The sequence below is a fragment of the Lates calcarifer genome, linkage group LG5, assembly GCF_001640805.2.
Source record: "Lates calcarifer isolate ASB-BC8 linkage group LG5, TLL_Latcal_v3, whole genome shotgun sequence".
In the NCBI taxonomy this organism is placed as follows: domain Eukaryota; kingdom Metazoa; phylum Chordata; class Actinopteri; family Centropomidae; genus Lates; species Lates calcarifer.
Window position 1 is genome coordinate 15770290 of NC_066837.1, and position 19252 is coordinate 15789541.

The 19252-nt window shown below is 39.6% G+C and overlaps 3 protein-coding genes across 3 annotated transcripts; 1 reads left to right on the forward strand and 2 right to left on the reverse strand.

Moving 5' to 3' along the window:
• Nucleotides 1-132: 132 nt before the first annotated feature.
• LOC108896442 (recombining binding protein suppressor of hairless) lies at nt 133-6950 on the reverse strand. The gene is made up of 11 exons (XM_018695584.2): nt 6745-6950; nt 5893-5931; nt 5641-5736; nt 5340-5505; nt 4883-5057; nt 4572-4709; nt 4222-4334; nt 3920-4060; nt 3512-3667; nt 3258-3361; nt 133-3175 (listed from the first exon to the last, which is right to left on the reverse strand). The coding sequence occupies exons 1-11, from the start codon at nt 6762-6764 to the stop codon at nt 2833-2835; spliced, it is 1491 nt and encodes a 496-aa protein (XP_018551100.1). The 5' UTR covers nt 6765-6950; the 3' UTR covers nt 133-2832.
• A 423-nt stretch (nt 6951-7373) lies between these two features.
• hgsnat (heparan-alpha-glucosaminide N-acetyltransferase) lies at nt 7374-16351 on the reverse strand. The gene is given in 19 exon segments (XM_018695553.2): nt 7374-9299; nt 9503-9615; nt 10247-10317; nt 10529-10606; nt 10717-10803; nt 11006-11132; nt 11424-11545; nt 11682-11797; nt 11991-12151; nt 12784-12814; nt 12908-12984; nt 13298-13401; nt 13791-13860; nt 14101-14170; nt 14316-14434; nt 14665-14801; nt 14918-15033; nt 15912-15963; nt 15965-16351. Coding segments are annotated over 19 exon segments (1953 nt in total). The 5' UTR covers nt 16085-16351; the 3' UTR covers nt 7374-9117.
• Nucleotides 16352-16544: 193 nt separating this feature from the next.
• Nucleotides 16545-19224, forward strand: LOC108896430 (dynactin subunit 6). The gene is made up of 7 exons (XM_018695557.2): nt 16545-16778; nt 16967-17031; nt 17176-17281; nt 17400-17485; nt 17606-17653; nt 17800-17942; nt 18884-19224. Exons 1-7 carry the CDS (start codon nt 16750-16752, stop codon nt 18974-18976), a joined length of 570 nt encoding a protein of 189 aa, XP_018551073.1. The 5' UTR covers nt 16545-16749; the 3' UTR covers nt 18977-19224.
• Nucleotides 19225-19252: the final 28 nt, after the last annotated feature.

Genomic DNA, 19252 nt, shown 5'->3' on the forward strand with positions numbered 1-19252 from the left:
TAACTTGTCTCACATAGATGATGAGACTAAAGAGAGATGGGAGATGGGTCAAGAGAAGTATTAAAAAGCTGATCAGAATACTCTTAAATGGCCAACTGTGAAACATATACCACAACACATACAAAGTACAAGTGACATTCAGCGTCAGCTCATTTTATTCTTGACCTTTCACTGAAGAACCATGGCAGATTGATTTACTTTCTGTATCACAGAGTACTACACCAGAGTAATAGATAGAGAGATGACATGTAGGAAAACAGCAGTGAGAAACAAAAGTGAAAAAAAGGTGACTGATCAAGGCACAGATGACAGTACAGACAAAAGAAGAAACCAACAAGGTTGACTAAGGATCCACATAGTGACCAAAAATTCAATCATTTGAAATAAGCAAAGGTTTTTTAAGGTGTGCAAATGGGGGGAAATAATCACAGACCTACATATCTGCAGAACCAGGCAAGGATCAAACTACAATGTTGATGTAATATTGAAAAGTGCACAAACCTGCAGTAACAGAACTCACATTAAACATTTTTATAGGAGTCAAGATGATGCACTTGCTGTATGTACCTGCATCAATCCCACTACTGCAAACTGAGAGCATGGAAAGAAAATGATGGAGAATGGACACAAAGTTTGTTCAGATGGTGCTTAATGGTACCACAGAGAGATGTTGTGGGTTGTGATGTAAATCCTTATCTATACAGCAATAAATCTACATTTAGACATGCTGAAAACACATATGCAAGAACTTAAGTGATTTATATCATTGTCATGAACATTTCCAATTGGCAATTTGCTGGACAACCTACCACATTTACAACATAATACTTTCATGTCAATCTTAAAACATGATACAAAAAGAATGATGGAAATCAAGGTACTTTGTAAGTAATTTTAAGCAAGACAGATACTATAGGTAGTGGTTTTTAAGGCAAGATAAACTCATTCCTGACTAGCTTAGTAAGTAAGTTCTTCAAGGTTCCATTTTTATGTTCAACCTACTTACAAAGTTAGGCAGAGAGGCAGAACAAACTAGGATTCTGTACAAACCTTCACCTCATCACATTAAGCCCCAAAGCACAAGCACAGATGATTGTATTAAAATTTGTTCTACTGGATTTGAGTCAATTCCAATGTGACGCTATGGAGCAATCATAGGTAAACTGCAAGGCAGAGAGTGTTAAAGCTCTTCTTCCAGCACATAAGCACAATCTCAAATGGATTCTCCAAATGAAAGATATTAAAGGGGCTATTTGTAAATTCTACGCTACTGTCAAATGCTGTTTGTTGCTTGGAGCAGGTGGTGGTGATAGTCGCTTGGCAAGAGCTTCAGCCATTGTTGTGTTTACGATACAAGAGGTTATATTATGCTTTCTGAGAAGTGCTACTTCTTCAAGGCAGTCTGAATGGTACAGTGAGCTGCTATCAGAAAGTGGCAAGCTGTAGAACTAAACAAAACATTGCTGTCGGTTTCCCCCGCTGGAGACAGCTTTTGGTGAGTAAAGGAATAAAGTTTGATGCTGAACTTGCAGCATTCCTGTTAACGCTAACGTTGGCTGTGTAACAATAGCAAAACTTACAAATAACTCCTTTTAAAGAGTCAAAAAGTCACATTAAGGATTTGATCTGTGGAGAGTTGGAGAGTTCTTCTTTGTTCATTGATTTTCTCTGAAAATATGTAGATATGGACCCCCTAATCTTCCAAATTAATTTTTTTTGTTAAAAGGCATCACTTGTGAAAAAAAGAAGAGGGACTGATTATGTTTAGATTTGAGATTAAACTCTGCTACAAAAACAGCACTGATTAGAAAACTTAAACCTTGGTCTTCCTGAATACACTCAGTGTAATATATTGACACTACACTCATCAAAATGCCTTTTCTGATATAAAGAGTAGTAAGACACTGATCAGTGGCCTAGAATATCTAACGCAGCTAAGCAAATAACTGCAGCCAGGTCTGCAGATCCCTTCACTCTTTTAAGTGCCTGCATAAAATACAGTCTGATCATTTCTTTTTCATTATTATACAGCATGTAGAATTGTTAAAAAATTCTGTAATGACAGTTAAGTCAGTATGCATTTGGGTATCTAATTCCAAAACACATCAGTGGATATTAAAAAAGAGGTGAGGACAAAAGTAGAGAAGCTGCAGACTTACTAAAAGCCATTTCCATTTTAACCACTCCATTGAGACAGAACTCAAACAGGAGCAAACAACATGACAAATTCTATTTGGTAACAAAAGTGAAATTTCTAAGCAATATAATACAAAAAATGTCAAAATGTACCTCAGGAAAAGCTTATAAAATATAATATGAATAAAATAATATAATAATATTCCTTGGTCCATAAAAACTATGTTACTCTTAGAATAAAATGTTTCCCTTGCACACAGCAGATAAATCAACAAGCTTTTGAGTAAAAACACAGGCTTGGCAGTAGGAAAGCATCATGAAAATAACTTTCATACTCACAGGTGTATAAAAACAAAATAGGTCTTTTATAGATCAGGTTGTTGTGGCGGTTAGAAGGCAGATTTGTCTCCTTTTAGATTAAGATCTTGGATATCAAGGCCCTCTGAGTGGAGCTTATGACATGTCCACAAGAGGGAGCTAAAGAGAGGAGTCAGTTATCCCAAGTATTTTTCTTTCAACTTGTCTTTTTTTCAACTCTCTCTTAAATTCCTTATGATTCCACAGTTGCTCTGTGATGAAGAGTTTCTGAATATCTGTGCAATTCTTCACAGGTCCATGAGCCTCTTTGGAACACACACACATTCTCCCATTCATTCATAGTACACATACAGAACAGCACACAAAAGGTAAGTATTACTATGACAGCACCGACATGGTCGATGATCCTGATGACATTCCTGAGTCACTACTATTGTAAGCCCCCTGGCCGTCCCCGAGGCCACCCAGCGAGGATGATGGTGAGGATGAAGATGCTGGTGATGACGAGGAGGTGCTATGTGACCGCAGAATGGCCCCAGCAGCGCTGCAGTGAGGTCGTGGCCCTGGTTCAGGGGTGTAGGTGAAGGTGAGGGCAGTGGCATAGATGATTCCATCATTGCGGACCAGTGTGACAGGGACCTGCACCGGCTGTCTCACCCAGCGCCAGCCCTCCCTGAAGGCAGAAATGTCCGGCACCACACACAGGATGCTCTCTCCACATCTTATGGGGCAGATAGATGGGACAAGGTTTGAGTATTTGAGTCATCACACACTAATGTGCACTCAAAAATATAAACACTCACCTGTACATGGTGTCTGCCTCCACATCTCCAAACCACACTCTGAGGTTAGGGGTAAAGTTCTGTCCTGTCAGTTCCAACATTGCCACATCTCCTCCACCGTTTAACTTGACAAAGTAAAAATGAAAAAGGTTTAAAAAATACCTCTACAAGCTGAGTAAATGCTTAAAAAGGAAGTTGTTTGTAACCAGAATGGCTGCCACTCATCATAAAAAGCATAACAAGCATATTTTCAACAGAAAAGGCTGTGCATGTACCTGCAGACTTTCTACCACAGGAACAGGTGTGACCGGAGTGGGGACGGGGCCCATGCCCTCATAAAAGGTGTACTCTGCCTTGTCAGTGCTAATAATAGTCCAGGAGGCCCCATCATTGATAATCTCTTTGTTAGTCTCTTTGGAGCATGGTGTGGCCTGGAAAAGCAAAACCAAAAAAATAAAAATTAAAATAAAGAATAAATTTCACTTCCCACTTTATGTCTAATGAGGGGAATAACACATTTGTGTAAGCTTGAAGCTTGCAAGATTGCACTCTCTTCTCTTGCCCTGGAAAGCTCAATAAAGATTACACTACAGAGAAAACTGAAAATACAGTAGCTAAATAATACAACCTGCATCTTAAACCAATTCAAAACCACTCAAACCCACGTCTGGGAGATTGCGCACCTGGAATTGGATGATCCTCTCCTGGGAGAGACAGAGATACATCCTGTCTGTATCTTTCAGGTAGAAAGCACACTTGTGGAGTTGGGACACTGGGTCATCTGCATCCATTAATGCTGTCTGCTTGTCCACTTTGCGAATGATCTGAGGTGGCACAGTTTCACAGAAACAAATACGTGTACAAATTAACACAAACACATTGGAAACATCGCAGAGTTACATACATCTCTATGTAAATATTTAAATACATAAACAGTATGACTGCATACCCTCTCACATAGTATTTGACATAAACACATGCGTACCAGTCTGGGCAGGGCCATGCCAGTAACAGAACAGACCAATTTGACCGTCTGGCCATAATGGATGTAGCCATCTCTCACAGCAAACTCCTCCCCTTCAGACTCCTCATCGTCCACTAAACAAAATGATACAATAATGACATAAATGGCTGTAACTCCATTATTTAAAGGGGCACCTTGAAATAATCACAGAACAGACATGATAACAACACTCTTAAAATGTGTGTGTACCCATACCAGGTAACCTGCTGTACATTAATAAAAAAACAGGCACCAAGGGAAAAGGCAAAGACGATCAAATAAAATGGGGAAAAAAGATAAATAAAGAAACAGATAAAGATGAAGTGACTCACAGAGGTGGATGTAGAAGGCACCCCACTGTTGGGAGCTGGCATGAAAGTTCCCCCCCTCCACATGAAGATACCTGGTACTGACTGTCTGGGAACGCAGGCGGTTAAATAACGCCACCTTAGTGCCTGAAGCTATACACACTGGGGTGAGAAAACAGAGTGTGAGAGAGAAGGGAAATAAGGGATGAGCGATAATATTGTATTTCTACAGGTAAAACAAAATGTAAATTTCTTTCACATTAAAATGAAATGCCAGTTTGTTTGTTTTTTTTGGTGAAACCATATAGCTGTGTACTGACAGTCTGCAACTTCACAATCTGCATTTTTCAAGGACTGTTTCTTCTTGGAGGGCTTGGAGATGACCTTGATCCTCTTGCTGAGGAAGACTCCTATGTTGGCGCTGTTTCCGTACAACATCTTCACAGACAGCATGAAGTGTTTCCTTTTATCTGAGTCACTGATATACAGCGTCTTAGCCGTGCAGAAGTGCTAACATAGGGAAAAAGATACAGGTTAGGGGGTTTTGTGTGAGCGTGTGTGGTTTTGTTTGTCCCCCTTTCACTTCCCTTTCATCTGATTCTGAGAAGAAGTTCATTAATGACGTCGGTGCAATAAGAAAACAATATTAGCTACAGTATGACCACAGTTAACAGGGTTTCGCAGTGACAGACAGAGGATATGGTCAAACTGCAAACTGGTTACTTTACATGGTTTATCAGTAGTGAAGCAGAGCAATAAACAAGTAAAAGTTTAAATAGTTTTTCTACACACCTTCCCCTCCAGATTGAGTTGCTGCATCTCCTGCTCACTGTTGCCTATCCCAATGAATGCACATGGCTGGGCCTCCTGCTCCGTGCAACCCTCTTTCTCCATATTCTCTGATTTCTTCTGCCAGCCGCTGCCCATCAGATACACACATGGTGGTGGGCAGAAAAACCTAATTTACACAGGGAAAAAAAAAAAAACATTACAGGAGTTCCACTGCATTCATTTTGAATGGTAAAGATTTCACTGTCAAACATACACACAAACTCAAAATTGTAACTTTCACATACAACTGTCTCATACAAACCTTTTTTCATTGCCATATGACTTTTGTGCAACTTTTGCATGTAGTATGAGCACTGTTTGATCATCTTTCTCCTTCAAGTAATTCCTCATGGCCTCCCTGAAATGGGGTCGAGACACATTTTAACACATTGACAGCACAGTACAATTTGTTCTAGCATCTACTTTAATCAAGGTGTTTTTCCTTTAGCTTTCTGCACTGATTTTGATTTTTGGGTTGTTTGCACTGTGAAGGGGTGCTTATGTTTTCCTCTACCTTGTCAAACGCTGAGGCTGAGGTCGCTCACCAAACTTCCTGCAAAACAAAAACATCATGGTGCAAGGTGTTTACACGTGGTTTCAGTGCTGTGTTATTGTAGCAGAGAAAAAAAAAGCTTGTCTGAAAGTTGGTGAAAAAACAGAAACTTATGATGTTAGTGACATCTGTAAATGCAGGTGTTTCTATGCTTTCATTCTGTGTTAAGCACAGATAAAGTTCAGACCACAGACTCAAATATGGAAATGGTTTGCCCTCGGAACTTAGACCTGAAATGGAGCTACTGTACAGTACACAATGAAGTGATCATGTAGATGGTTTGTTTAAAATTGTAGTCGTGCAAGAAAAATGTGAACTGATCATTCTCTTGTCAAACAGCATTGTGAAGCGGGGTAAATAAATTCTAACATTAAATTCGTGATCACTCAGCAACAACTTAACAAGTGACTTTAATGTAACAACGCTGCAGTCTGAAGAGTCTGTAAAAATATCACTTTGTTTCCATACTAAACTTATAGAAATGGGAATTAAATTGACACAGACGAAGTAGTTAAGCCACACTGCAAAACTGTTGACTGACAAAAACTTTCTGAAATAGCTTGAAACTGATTTAATATCGCACGACAGCTCAACAAATGGCAGAGAAACCAGGCGACACTACGAAGAATAGTTTTGCACATCTGACCCCACATCAAGTCTAAAAGTAGCACAGTAGTAGGTGAGTTTACTCAGACAAAAGCAGCAGTATTAGCACCGAGAAACATCACTCAGAAACACTGCAAACTGGCAGCGGTTTACCACAAGAAAATAAAACTTTTTAAATAACATTATGTCTTCAATTTGACCACTTACCCCGTAACAACGGGCGCCATCTTCCGAATAAGTCTCCCCCCCGAAAAAAGTCCAACAATCGCGAGATCCCTCCCACAGCCCCCTCACCAAAGCCAACGGCACAACAGAAGAACCAGACTGGAAGGAAAAGAAGGGAGAAAAAGAGAGGGGGAGGTGTGACGGGGCAAAGGGGTGAGAAGAAGGGGAGGGAGGGGCGACGGACAGAGGGCAGACGCCAAAACAACAGGCGTGGGAAAGTTACAAAGTCGCGCGAGAACGGAAAAACTCTCACAATAGACATGAATTAAAATAGACCAATTATATCGCGAGATGAAGAGGCACACTCACAACTTGGGTTTTTTTTTCACAAGGCACCCACACTGTAACTCGATTCCCACGCCTTGTTAAGCAATAAAGCAAACTACACCTCTCTACGCCGAAGAGATAGAAGCACAGCTTGAAGATAAATAAGTATTAAATAAACTGAAACAGTGAGAATACAGTCTTTTATAAATTCCTCACATGACTTTTATGAGACTAGTGATTATTATTCTTAAAGAAATTTTTCTCACAAGGCTTAAAGACTGGTGAGTAAGAAATGACCACATTAGTAGAACAATATTAAAATAAAACTCACCCTAAAAGTCAAATAGCAGCAATATTTTGGAATACATTTTATTACACAGACTTAATGTATTTTCAAATGGTGAATATATAAAAAAAACTAAATGTATAAAACTTTGAAAAAATGAATTACATCAATTAAGATAGCACAAAATGAGCTTGAATTATTCAAAAAAAAAAAAAAAAATCTGTCACAGCATTTAGATATTCAACATACTGAACATCTGGTTTAGCAAAATCTGTTGATGAAAGTAATGGCTGACACTATGTGCCTATAGCAGAAGGGGACACATTTATCCAGCATTGTTGGAGTAATGGCAACACAGTTGACGAGATATGAGATAATACTTAATCAAATATACACTCAGTTGTCAGTTTAATAAGTGCATATACCTAAAACTGATGTAGTTTATTACAAGTCATAAAACAAATCCTGCCTTCATGATGGTTACAATGTTGAATGTTGATTTAACTTTATGGTCATTTTGGAGGCTGCAGATTGGAACTGTGTTATACAAACAGTTATGTTTTGTTTTGTTAGTTTTGTTTAATTTACAACATATATCAGGACTGTTGTTTTGGACTGCATTAGTTTTGGCTAGGGGTTCACAATAATCTTAGAACTGAGTGTATAATGTATTTTCAAATCTCACAATTAAACTTATACTCACAGGCAACATACAATTGAACTCCCTTCTGGAAATTCATGACACATTTAGCACAATGTGAAAAAATGGCTACTCAAACCTTTGGCAAGAGAAAGACAAATAATTTCTGCCAATGCAGAAAAATTGGGCATGTGGAATAAGTAAAAAGGGCAAACCTAATCAAATCGATAAACAAACATGCATTCAACTAAAATGCAAAACAATCACCCCACAGTGGGTTTCAGGTCATCTGACTTGCCCTCCTTCACTTCCCCTCAGCAGTTGGTAACACGCAGCATCATACAGTGCCAAGTGAAGGAATGGGAGTTGGCGCGAAGCAGATGACTGCGAATGGAAAACACTTGCTCTTGAGCTGGTCTACTACCTGACAACAATAAATGATGATTAAATCTACACAGGCAACTGAAGAATTAAATATTGCATGTGTTAATTTAAAACCCACGACACACTGTTTCTCCTTTGTTTAAATATCGCTTCCACCTTCTGCTGTGCAGTGGAAATGAAAGATCACAATGCAGTCTTGGTTGCCTTTTCTTTTGCTCTTGAAGAGTCAGTCTCACAAAAACCCACTTCAACTTTCAGAGTAATGCAATATTACTTAAGATGGTGACAGGGATTCTCCCAAGGGGAAGTCAACAAGGGCTTGTTGAACCACTACTGCAGCACCCTGCTGCTGTAGTCTGTGGCACAAGATGAGAAATGAAAACCTGCACTTCTATAACACATATTCGAACAGTAGATTAACAATGTCAGTTTTCATAGCTCTCAATTCTCAAACTATTCTTGGACCAGTTCTACCTGAGTCAGTTAAGATATTTGGCAGGTATCGGCTGCTTCATATCTAAAGATCTTTGAGGAAAAAAAGTCTTTAAACATTTATGGTCCTATAAAGTAGTGACTAAACAATCAAAAAAGAGTGCTGTTTGAAAGAAGAAACCCATATCCATTCCGAGTCAGAGAACCATCACAGTTTTGACATAATAATTCACTCTCCTGTTTTCCACTTTCCAAATGTTTTCAGATGATAACTCCAGCAATTCTGATGTAAACAATGTCCTCTGCAATTATTGTCTGAAGGCCCCATGATGTAGGGGCTCCACTTTTAAATTTTCCAGAAAATTTTCTTTCTGTAGAGGACATAGGAGATAAACACCCAACAGGAAGTAGCTACAAGGTTCTGGGTGAGGTGTTCAGCATGGGATTGGCTGTTGACCATGTGCCAACGGAAGGGGAAGTACTCCTCAAACACTTCATGGCCCACATATACAAGGATGGAGTTCATACCTGGAATCACACACACAGGTGAGAGCAGAGCAAAGCTCATGATGATTACAGAGAAATGGTTTTGCAGACTTACTGATCTTAAAAGTACTGTCATTTACCTATGTCTCCAGAAAACCATTCATGCATACTGACCTCAAATAAAAAAATCAAATTCCTAGAACTGTCTACTAAGCTGGTTCCTTATGTCTGATAAAAGTGCTCACCAGGGTAGTAGAAAGGTGCTCCAGACCACCACTTCTTTACATCCACTGTGTAGTAAACCAGGACTAGCAGCACAAAGGCAAAACAGGCCAGTGTTGTCACATAGGACAGAGACCTAGAAGTCAAACACAAACATGGATTTCTCATGGATATCCCTGTAGGTTTGAGGAGCTTCTCTCTGTCTGGAGATTCTCTATCATTTCTCTGTGGTCTAAGTTTATAAAGAAACTTTTATACAATATACAACTCCTCTTTGCAGTGGCTTGTGCTAAACGGTTAACAACCTCTGACTGTACTGAGCAATGCACTGGCATGGTTGGGTGTCCAGCTCGGCCTTGTGCTCAAAATTAAACCTAGTTACACTCTTAGACTGTACTTTCTGGTGAAATATTTGTGTTTTCAATATTTCGACTAGGGAGGTGGTTGGCTATGAATGAAATGCAAATATTGAAAACTGGGCAGATAGCATGTTTTTATACATTTTAAAAAAGTGAGTGAAGAATAGAATACAAAATGCATTGTTCCTCACGGTGGAAAATTATCATTGGCCCATCAAAATACAGAATAGGTGCAAAAATGTACCGTGTAGCAAACCAAATAATAGTAACAGAGCCACTATACAGTACTACAGGCCACCATAAAATAGTTAAAACTCCCTAGTCTTTGCAGCAACTTCCCCAAACTGAACATTCAGTCAACAGCTGCGAACCTTATTCTATCTGAAAGTGCATACAAGAAAACTTTACCATAGGTTCTTGTTGACAGGAATGAAGCCCTGGTCTGTGGAACACTTGGTCAGAACTGCTGATATGGCTCCCTGTGTGTTACAAGAGACTTTGTCATGTAATCAGGAAGGAGAAATGGTCCTGAAAATATGTGTGTTTGGGAAAAGACAAAAAGGCTGTAACTGAGATATGACTTTACAATGCAATAAGTCATTTAATAAACTCAGAAGTTACTAAACTGATATACAGGTTTGTATATACTGTAGAGGCTCAAGATGTGATATAATAAATTAATGTGCTTACCAATAAGAGACCCCATATGAGAAACCTTGACATTATACTTGTGTGGAGATCTCTGTAGTGTAAGATTATTTTTCCTGCCTGGGGAAATTAAAAAAACGATAATTAAAACCAAAAGTTCCCTCTGGCAGTTTGGACATCAGCATTATCAATAAAAGTCAGAGAGAATCTGACAAATGCACATTACAAACCTGCAATCCAAGAAAAGCCATGACAATAGAGTTGATGCTGCCAAGAACACCTTCTGGATCATAGGGCATGTGAGTTGCATAAATCACCTTAATTAAAGATGGTAACAGAAGTAGATTAAATTATAACTTAAGGTCTGACACAGTTTTACCTTCACATGGTTGAGGTCAGAAATGTGTTGGCCTCTGAGAGAGAAACCTGATAAGTGAGCTCAAGCTTAACATCCCAAGTTATAAAAAGACCTAATGTGTCTGCTGTTGGTATGTTTGAGTTGTTTTGCTGGTCACTAACCCGTGACGAGGGAGTCTGGTAGATGTGGTTTTCTCCCAGAAGCCAATGGTCGATGAAACCAGCTGCTCCTCCGGTGCAGTTAACGTACAGGCCCATGTCCCCAATCCCACCAGGACCCAGATAGCCTCTGTTCAAAAGAGTGGGGTGAAGGCAGTACCGTTAATGTGGGATAAAAGCTAGAGGAAGGTAAGAATTTAGGAGCAAACACAATCAATTCCTTTATGATACATTATGATACAAGAAAAAAAAAACTATATACAGGTATTTCACTCCATTATAAAAACACACATAAAAAAAGATCAAAGACACGCGGCACAAATGCTTATCGGACGTGGACAAAACCTTGTTCTTGCTTGCTGAGCATTTCCCTAATTACATGGACACAAAAAGACACACAATCATGTCCTGTTTGACTCACGTCGGGCAACCTGGTACAGGAAGTAGGAAAGTGAGGCATAGCCAGATGATTTCTAAGAGAAGCACACACAGCCAAGCTGGCCAGTACAGCAAGATGTCAATGCCAGGGGACCACCAAGCACCCTGGAAAACATAGACAGCCCTCGATCAAACACTTTTGTTCTCCTTCAAAATACTTATAGCATTCAAGTACATACATCACAGAAAGTAAATAAGACTACAGTCAGAGCATCAGAAGAAAATGGAGCTCTTGGCTGACCGTTGTAAGGATGTCAAGGTGACCTCTCGCCACCAACAGATCCAGGCAGGCTACAACCAGGTACGACCAGGCCAGGCGCTGCAACACACCCGGGATCCGCAGGTTGTCCCAAGATACTGTGGAGTGGATGAGAATGGAGTGTGAGCACACAGGCGGGCAAAAACACACAAACAAGTGAAGAAAGGAGGAAATAACCACATATAGTAAGTCCACAGTTTGGAAAACTACTAAAGAACATGGTCTAATAATCATCTACATTAAAGGCCTGGGATATTGTAGTCAACATCAAATAAGTGTATTTATACTCACATGGTCCCTGGCAGTAGTTTGGGTTGATAATGAGGACACCGATGATGAAGAGCTGCAGGCTCCTCCACACAACTTTCCTCAGCAGTGAGCAGCGTGTAGAGCCTGCACACAGCTGGGAGTTGATTGACAGTGCAATGGATGTCCCCATTATAAACACAAACCTGGTGGTGAGAAAATAAGACAAAAGAGGAGAATTGCTTTTACGCTTATTGACTAAAAGCTTTACTGAACCAAGAAGGAACTGATTCAGGTTTTAATGTTTTGGTTTGATTAATTCTTTTTTTGTGTGTGTTTTGTTTTTGTTTTTGTTCTCAGTGACAGTTGACGTTTTAGTCTGGAGACCATTTTTATACAGATACCATGAAGAAAGTACACTTTGGTTTGCAAGCAAGATTAGCTAATAATGAAAATAGGATTAACAAAGGACAAAAAAACCCCAAATACTGCAGCAACATATGCAACATAAATACCAGTTGGTCGGTTGAAAAGGAGGTAATGGATCCTGCAATTAACCCTCTAAGTTGCAATAAATGGAAAATGTATTGCAACTCATTTTGAACATCTTTATTTCATGTGTAAGTTCCACAATGTAACTGGAGTAAGTCTGAATGAGTGCATGGTTCTAGCACTCTTTCAGTACATACATATGTTGTCTTTATTAATACATGAACAATATTCTAACTATATACTTAATTCAATGTGTGAGTCGATGTAAAGAGTGTTCAAATAACTGGGGGTAGACTAATCTGCAGAACTAAGACATTCTAGAGAAAAACTGTTGAATTGAGCTCACCAAGGGAATACAAGATCTGCAACAGTAAGACCTGTAGAGAGACAAATAGGAAACACAGGCACAAGGCAGGTCACAAAGATCTGTGAATAATGAGTCACATGGTTAAAAAACCAATAAGACTCACCATTCCAGCTTTCGTGTCTGAAGAACCAGTATCGTCCCCCTCCATAGTTCACAAACACCATAATGACCAAGGAAATACTGACAGAAAACAGAGAAAATGTAACATTACTGAGAAGCATTTAGCACTGCAGGCAAGACGTTACAGAAATACAGCTAAATGGTTCACTTAAGGGTGAAAAATCCCCTGACACAAATACTACGAGGCACAGGACCCATGTTAATATTATTAGTAGGGCCTCATTAATGACTGGCAATTCCAGTGGCAGCTGCCAAAATGTCACACTGCAGTTGGAATCACATGATACAGTGTAACCACTGATCAGACCAAGTGGTAATTCAGATAATGTATTTCTTTGAACAAGCTGAGCTGCAGTAGTACAGGCGATGCTACCCTCTGAATGTGTCCAGAGATCGCAGCCTCCTGCTGGGGTTGGGTGGGGGAGGGAGGATGTTGTCTGTAACTGGTGTCACTGTCCTGCCAGGGGAGCCCAGTTCCTGGATGGTAGAAGTAAAGTTAAATATTAGCATTGCTCTACTGGAAACATACATACTCACACACACACACACAGAGTCATACCTACTGGTTAAAAATATTCCCTTGAGGGTTTGAAAAAACATTTCTAGACACAAGCAGCCTGTAACTGATTTTGAGCTGCTATTCACTATCTTTGGGATAAAGGATTCAAAAAGCTTGTAAACTTCTCCACTAAAACCAAACTTCCGCAGTGCTTAAATGCAAAAAGAAAATACACAGGGGATGTCAAGATATCCTTCACTTTAAAATATACCAACAAACCTGGTATATGAGTCAAACCACAATAATTAAGCTGCTATTTGTTTCCTCATTTTGACGTAATTTAAATTTCCCTAAGAACAACACTCACAGAGTTGATGAGCCTCTCTGTCTCCATTGAGCCGCTAATTCGGAAGAGGACACCCTTCACTACATCAAGCCTGGACAAGAAACAATCAACCAGGTTAGGACTAATTCTATAATGCGCACAATCTCAGGGTACAAAGCACAGTTGGGACACAAAACTACAGCAGCAGTGGGTCTTTGTGCTTAACAGTGAGCTTTATTTAGAGAAGATTATGCCACAGCCCTGAGAAAAATATCTCACAGAAATTATTCAAATCTCATGAAATAATTTTATTTCATAATTAGAGAGGAATGAAACAATAAAATTAGATTACCCTAATATTGTTCTTCCAATGGCTGATACCAAGGCCAGTCCAGCAAAGATAAGAAAAGCTACTAATATTGCTGTGAAAAAAGTGGGACATCAATTAAACAGAGTTTATATTCAGTAAAGGGTAGGGGTCAATAACGCACAGTTACACTTTTATGACAAATGATATATGTTCATGTCACACAAGCTTATGAATGCATTTATGTGTGTGACACTCACGTATGTAGCTGTTGATGGGGTCTGCATCAGTCACTACAGAGCAGTTAACCACTGAGGAGTCATTCAGATTTTTTACCCACAGAGAGTAGTTTCCGTGCTCCCCAAAGTGGAATGGAACCCTGGGAATTAAAGATGAAAGGTAACCACACAGCAAATCAGCCAAACTGATCAATATATATATATACACATAGTCATTATTAGATTTATTAGACACATTTGCTTGGTTATATATAAATATAAGAAATGTGACATATTCAGGTTTCAGCTTTTAGTTAAGCTGTCAGGGACCGCTCCCATTGGTTGGAAGATAAACTGTATGGAGAGTGCATGTCTGTGTTACTCGACTTACGTGCACAGGTCCAGGGTGACAGGAGTGCTGTTGATCTGTAGTGTAATTTCGTGCTGTGTGTTCACAACAAAGTCAACTGAGCTGGGCTGACCAGGACTGGTCACTGCAGGTACCAGCCCTAGTTGCTGGTACAAACACTAGCACAGAAGGAAACAGGAGTCCAGATCAGAAGACATCACATCCTCCTCCTCATTTAAGTCAAATATCCACAGAATCAACTGAAGGCTAATGTTTGGTGTGTGTGGGAGCCTACCTGGTAGCAGCGCTCTGACATCCAAGACACCACCAACTCAGTGTCCAGCTCATTTTTGATTGTCAAAACTGCCTCATCCATCTTCAGGATACTGTGCTTATGACGAGAAAAGCCAGCTGGAACGAGACACAGCAGTGCACATTTTGCAGATTAGTCGAAATGCATTAGCAACTATTTGCTGAACTGAAAGAGAAAACATGCAGAAGATGCTACAGCCTACAGTGTCTGTAGCTGGCCGCACCCAACTGTGAAGCCATGTTCAAGGACCAGACGTTATGAACACGTCCATAATCAGAAAAAACATAGCACTGTTTGAATTTTCACTAGTTATAAAATAGAGCAAAAGCACATGCGTAAAATAATCCCAGCTTTCATAACTCCATGTAGACATAGATATCGTACAAGCCAGAGATAATCAAGCCGTGGAGGCTTTTTTAATGCCTTTCGTCGAGTCTACAGCTGTGCAGCCAGCTTTCAGTAACTTACCTCAAACCTATGGTTCACTACTATCGCTAAGGACGAGAAAGTTACTCCATACCGAAAGTGAGTGGTAGTTAGCCAGAGTGAAAAACACTGACCAATCTTACTGTAAGTTACAGCCAGCCAGCTATGGTTGCTGTCTTTAAGAGGAAAGCATGTGAGAAGGCTGAAGTTATGGCTGCAGAGCACCATGGTCACATGCCGAATTAATCCGTAAAATACCCCCAGGAGGGAAGTTCAAACGGCTGGAACTCATTCTTGGACTGCTGTCTCCTCCAGATGATGCTAATCTACAGTTAGTCCCAAAATAACAGGTATTATGACTTAACAATCAAATACGTACAAAATAAATCTAACGTGGTAAATCTGCTAATGTTTGACGAAAGTAATGCAATGTAATTTAAACAAATACGGGGGTTGGACGTAGATTTCTTTTCCTTCACGAGCTAGGTTGCTAACTGCTTAGCACTGTCCTGCTGTTAGTTTTCACTCGTCAACAGTGCGGGGTACTTACAGGTAGATATTTCAGCAGTCAGTGGTGCCACACAAACGGCTACAACCAGAGCGGATGGCAGCAAGGAAAAACATATATTTCTCTGGTTTTGTCATTTCTGCCTGCCTTGCCTGTCTCACCCCCACCACTGAAGATGTGTCTTTCGAGTTTTTCTTTAGTTTCCTTTTTGCCATAATATATTCTACTTCCGACCCTTCCTTGTTTTGACATTGTACCGGGAGCGAGAAGGGACAAAGTACATTATTAACGCTACCTGTTCGTTGCCCTCTGCGGATCAATACCCACGACACTGAAGCCTACTTGTTTAAGTGTTTGTTTGGCTGTTCTAGTGTGTGTTATGTATGTGTGATGAACGTTTACTAAAGTGTGCCTCAATCATTTTGCATATATTGAATTTGTTGTTGTAAAAAGTCGGCTTACAGCATTACACATTTTACAGGTGGCTACACAAGAACGCAACTAAAGGTAATGTTATAATGTAACCGGTTTACTACAGTATGGTGGCATAAATGGGGGATAATGGTCTGTTCCTATGGTGACATTATTGTTTTAAACAATCCATAGGCTGCAAAGTAACTTCTTCATTCACATCTGTGTTTAAAAAGCTTCTCTTCCTGATATTTTTTTTCAGGTTAGGGAAGTTTTTCAAATGAACCGAACGTTCCCAACTACTATCTTCAACCAAATAACGTTAATCATCTTGCTGGAGTGACTGAAGCGTAGACTAAAGGCATCTCTTTAAATTGTCAAATAACGCATGCGCATAGTGACAGTAGTAAGGCTTCTAAATCGATGATCGAGTGATTCACCGGAGCCTCCCATCGGACCATCTACCACAATGGCAGATAAACAAAACGCTCAGAAAAGGTAATGTATACTTACCCGTAAATGGAATTTAACAGCATGTATAAATGATAAAAGTATATTAAATGTTGACTTAACAGCCACAGTGAAGTAACCATGTAGCCAGCTGAGACAGCTCATCGAAGTGGCTAGCTAGCAATGTTAGCTAACATTTTCACACTTTTACTCCCTGTTTATCTCCTTTTTTGCAGCGTCAAAATAGCCGCTGGAGCCGTAGTTTGTGTTGAAAGTGAAATCAGAGGAGATGTCACCATAGGTAAGATGCTTCGCTCCTCGTCATTTGGCATTAAACATTGCTGAGTTGAGAAAACCCACAATAGAGTCTGCATTTTTTTCTAAGCGAATCAGACCCACTGTTCGTGTGTGAGCCAACCATACCTTTTATACTGTGTTTCCTCAGGCCCCAGGACAGTGGTCCACCCAAAAGCTCGCATTATTGCAGAGGCAGGACCCATAGTGATCGGAGAAGGCAATTTGATCGAGGAGCAAGCTCTGATTATCAACGGGTAATGTAACATTGCCTGTACCCCACTGCATAACATCACTGTAAATGGCCTGTCTCTAGTTTAGAATCGTCTTTACCTGCATCATAATATCTACAAACTTGTTTGTTCTACCCTGCAGTTATCCAGAAAACATCACACCAGATTCTGAGGTGGAACCAAAGACAATGACCATCGGCATCAACAATGTATTTGAAGTTGGCTGTGGTATCCTTTTCGCTAGACCTGACCTTTCTCAATTCTATCAGAAAAATGATTTTATGTTTTAACAATCTGATGATTCTTAGCTACCAAGACTACAATTTTACCTTAACAGACAAATTACAGTATCACAAGCCCTGAAAATTGGAGACAACAATGTTATAGAATCTAAAGGTGGGATGTTCGCATTTTTGTGTGGCTTTCAATGTGTGCTCCTGTGGAGATGTGATGTGAAGTAAAACGTGCATTTGCAGAGATGGTTGGAGCATTTAGATGTATGCAGTCACTAACTGTATCAAATATTATCTGTTTACTTCTAGCTGACGTTGGCAGGAATGTGATACTCACCAGTGGCTGTATCATTGGAGCCTTCTGTCAGGTCAACACATGTGAGGTCATACCTGAGAACACGGTCATCTATGGCTCTGGGTGTATGAGACGGGTTCAGACAGAGAGACCACAGGTATGGACACATACATATGGCTGACATTTTCTGGGGTGTAAAGGGTTACTCCAGACTTGACAATGTGTGCTTACAGGTGGATCAGTAAAACATAGGTTTATGTCTGAGAGGTGTTTATGTAACTGTGGTAAACGGAGGCTGTCGTTTGTGAACATGTTTCGAGTGCGAGTGATCTAACATTTGTTTTAGTTGACCATGAGTTAGATGTTGTTCTTTTGTCTAACTGATACAGATGAACTTTCAGACTGTGTGTAATATTTTAAACAAATTGTTAAGGTGTGACAAAGAGACATAACAGCAGATTATCTAACTGTGCCTACCTTTAAAAATGACTGTTAGCAAGTACATGCTGTGCATATTTATGAAATTTAGTTTTCTCTGAATGGTTACATGTTCTGGTCATGTTAATATGACCAAGGTTCTCACCAGTCTTTCCTTAACGTCACCAGTGACATTTATGTCTGAAAGGGTCTACATATATAAATATAAAAAATTATGGTGTTTTTAAGTACGCCGTATACAAAAGTACACAGAAGTGCATAAAAGCATAAACTGAAGGTCAAACATGGTAAGCCTTATGTTTTTACAGCCCTCCACTAACTTAAATTTAGTATGTAATAAAAACTCTGTATTTACACTCTAGCTGATCCTATGAGACTTACTGCATAAATCTGCATGCAAGGAAGAACAGGGGGACTACGGGCATCATAAGTTTAACAGACTACCATAATGTACCATAATTCATGTTATTGCAGTTTTTAAATTTCCTTTCGGAATTTTCCTCCATAGTCTACTCAGCCGCTTAAGGAAAACACTATAAATCTTAGTACTTCAGGTATGCTGTGGTTTTAAGTAGGTGCAAGATTTTGCCTAAATGCCCAGTGTCTAAAGTTTCGTTTATATTGCTTATTAACAGTAATACACATTTGTTGTCTTTACAGCCTCAGACTCTTCAGCTCGACTTTCTGATGAAGATTTTGCCCAACTACCACCATTTAAAGAAAACTGTCAAAGCAGGCCACACCACCAGCTAAAATTTAGCTTTATAGTTTTTAAGTTGAATTATAAATAGCTAGCAAACCGGTATTTAATTAGATCTTGCTGGAGGTAGGCATGAATGTATATAAATATATAATATGTATCTAGCTTCATCAGTAATTTTTCTCACTTACTGATTAATGTTTTCTACTATAACAGCAACAAACAATTAAGCATTTCATCTTTATCTTGCTTTGCTGATGTACCTGTTTTCTATGATTAATTAAATAATCTGCAAAATGCTGATGGTGTGCATCCTGTACTTTATGATC

Excerpts from the sequence above, each read along its gene's own strand:
- LOC108896430 (XM_018695557.2), top strand. The coding sequence starts at position 16,750 with ATGGCAGATAAACAAAACGCTCAGAAAAG. Across the intron at positions 17,032-17,175 it reads CAGAGGAGATGTCACCATAG|GCCCCAGGACAGTGGTCCAC; the intron begins GTAAGATGCTTC and ends GTGTTTCCTCAG. Across the intron at positions 17,943-18,883 it reads TTCAGACAGAGAGACCACAG|CCTCAGACTCTTCAGCTCGA; the intron begins GTATGGACACAT and ends TTGTCTTTACAG.
- LOC108896442 (XM_018695584.2), bottom strand. The coding sequence starts at position 6,764 with ATGGCGCCCGTTGTTACGGG. Across the intron at positions 4,710-4,882 it reads GTCCTTGAAAAATGCAGATT|TGTGTATAGCTTCAGGCACT; the intron begins GTGAAGTTGCAG and ends TTCTCACCCCAG. Across the intron at positions 3,362-3,511 it reads CTGTGGTAGAAAGTCTGCAG|TTAAACGGTGGAGGAGATGT; the intron begins GTACATGCACAG and ends TACTTTGTCAAG.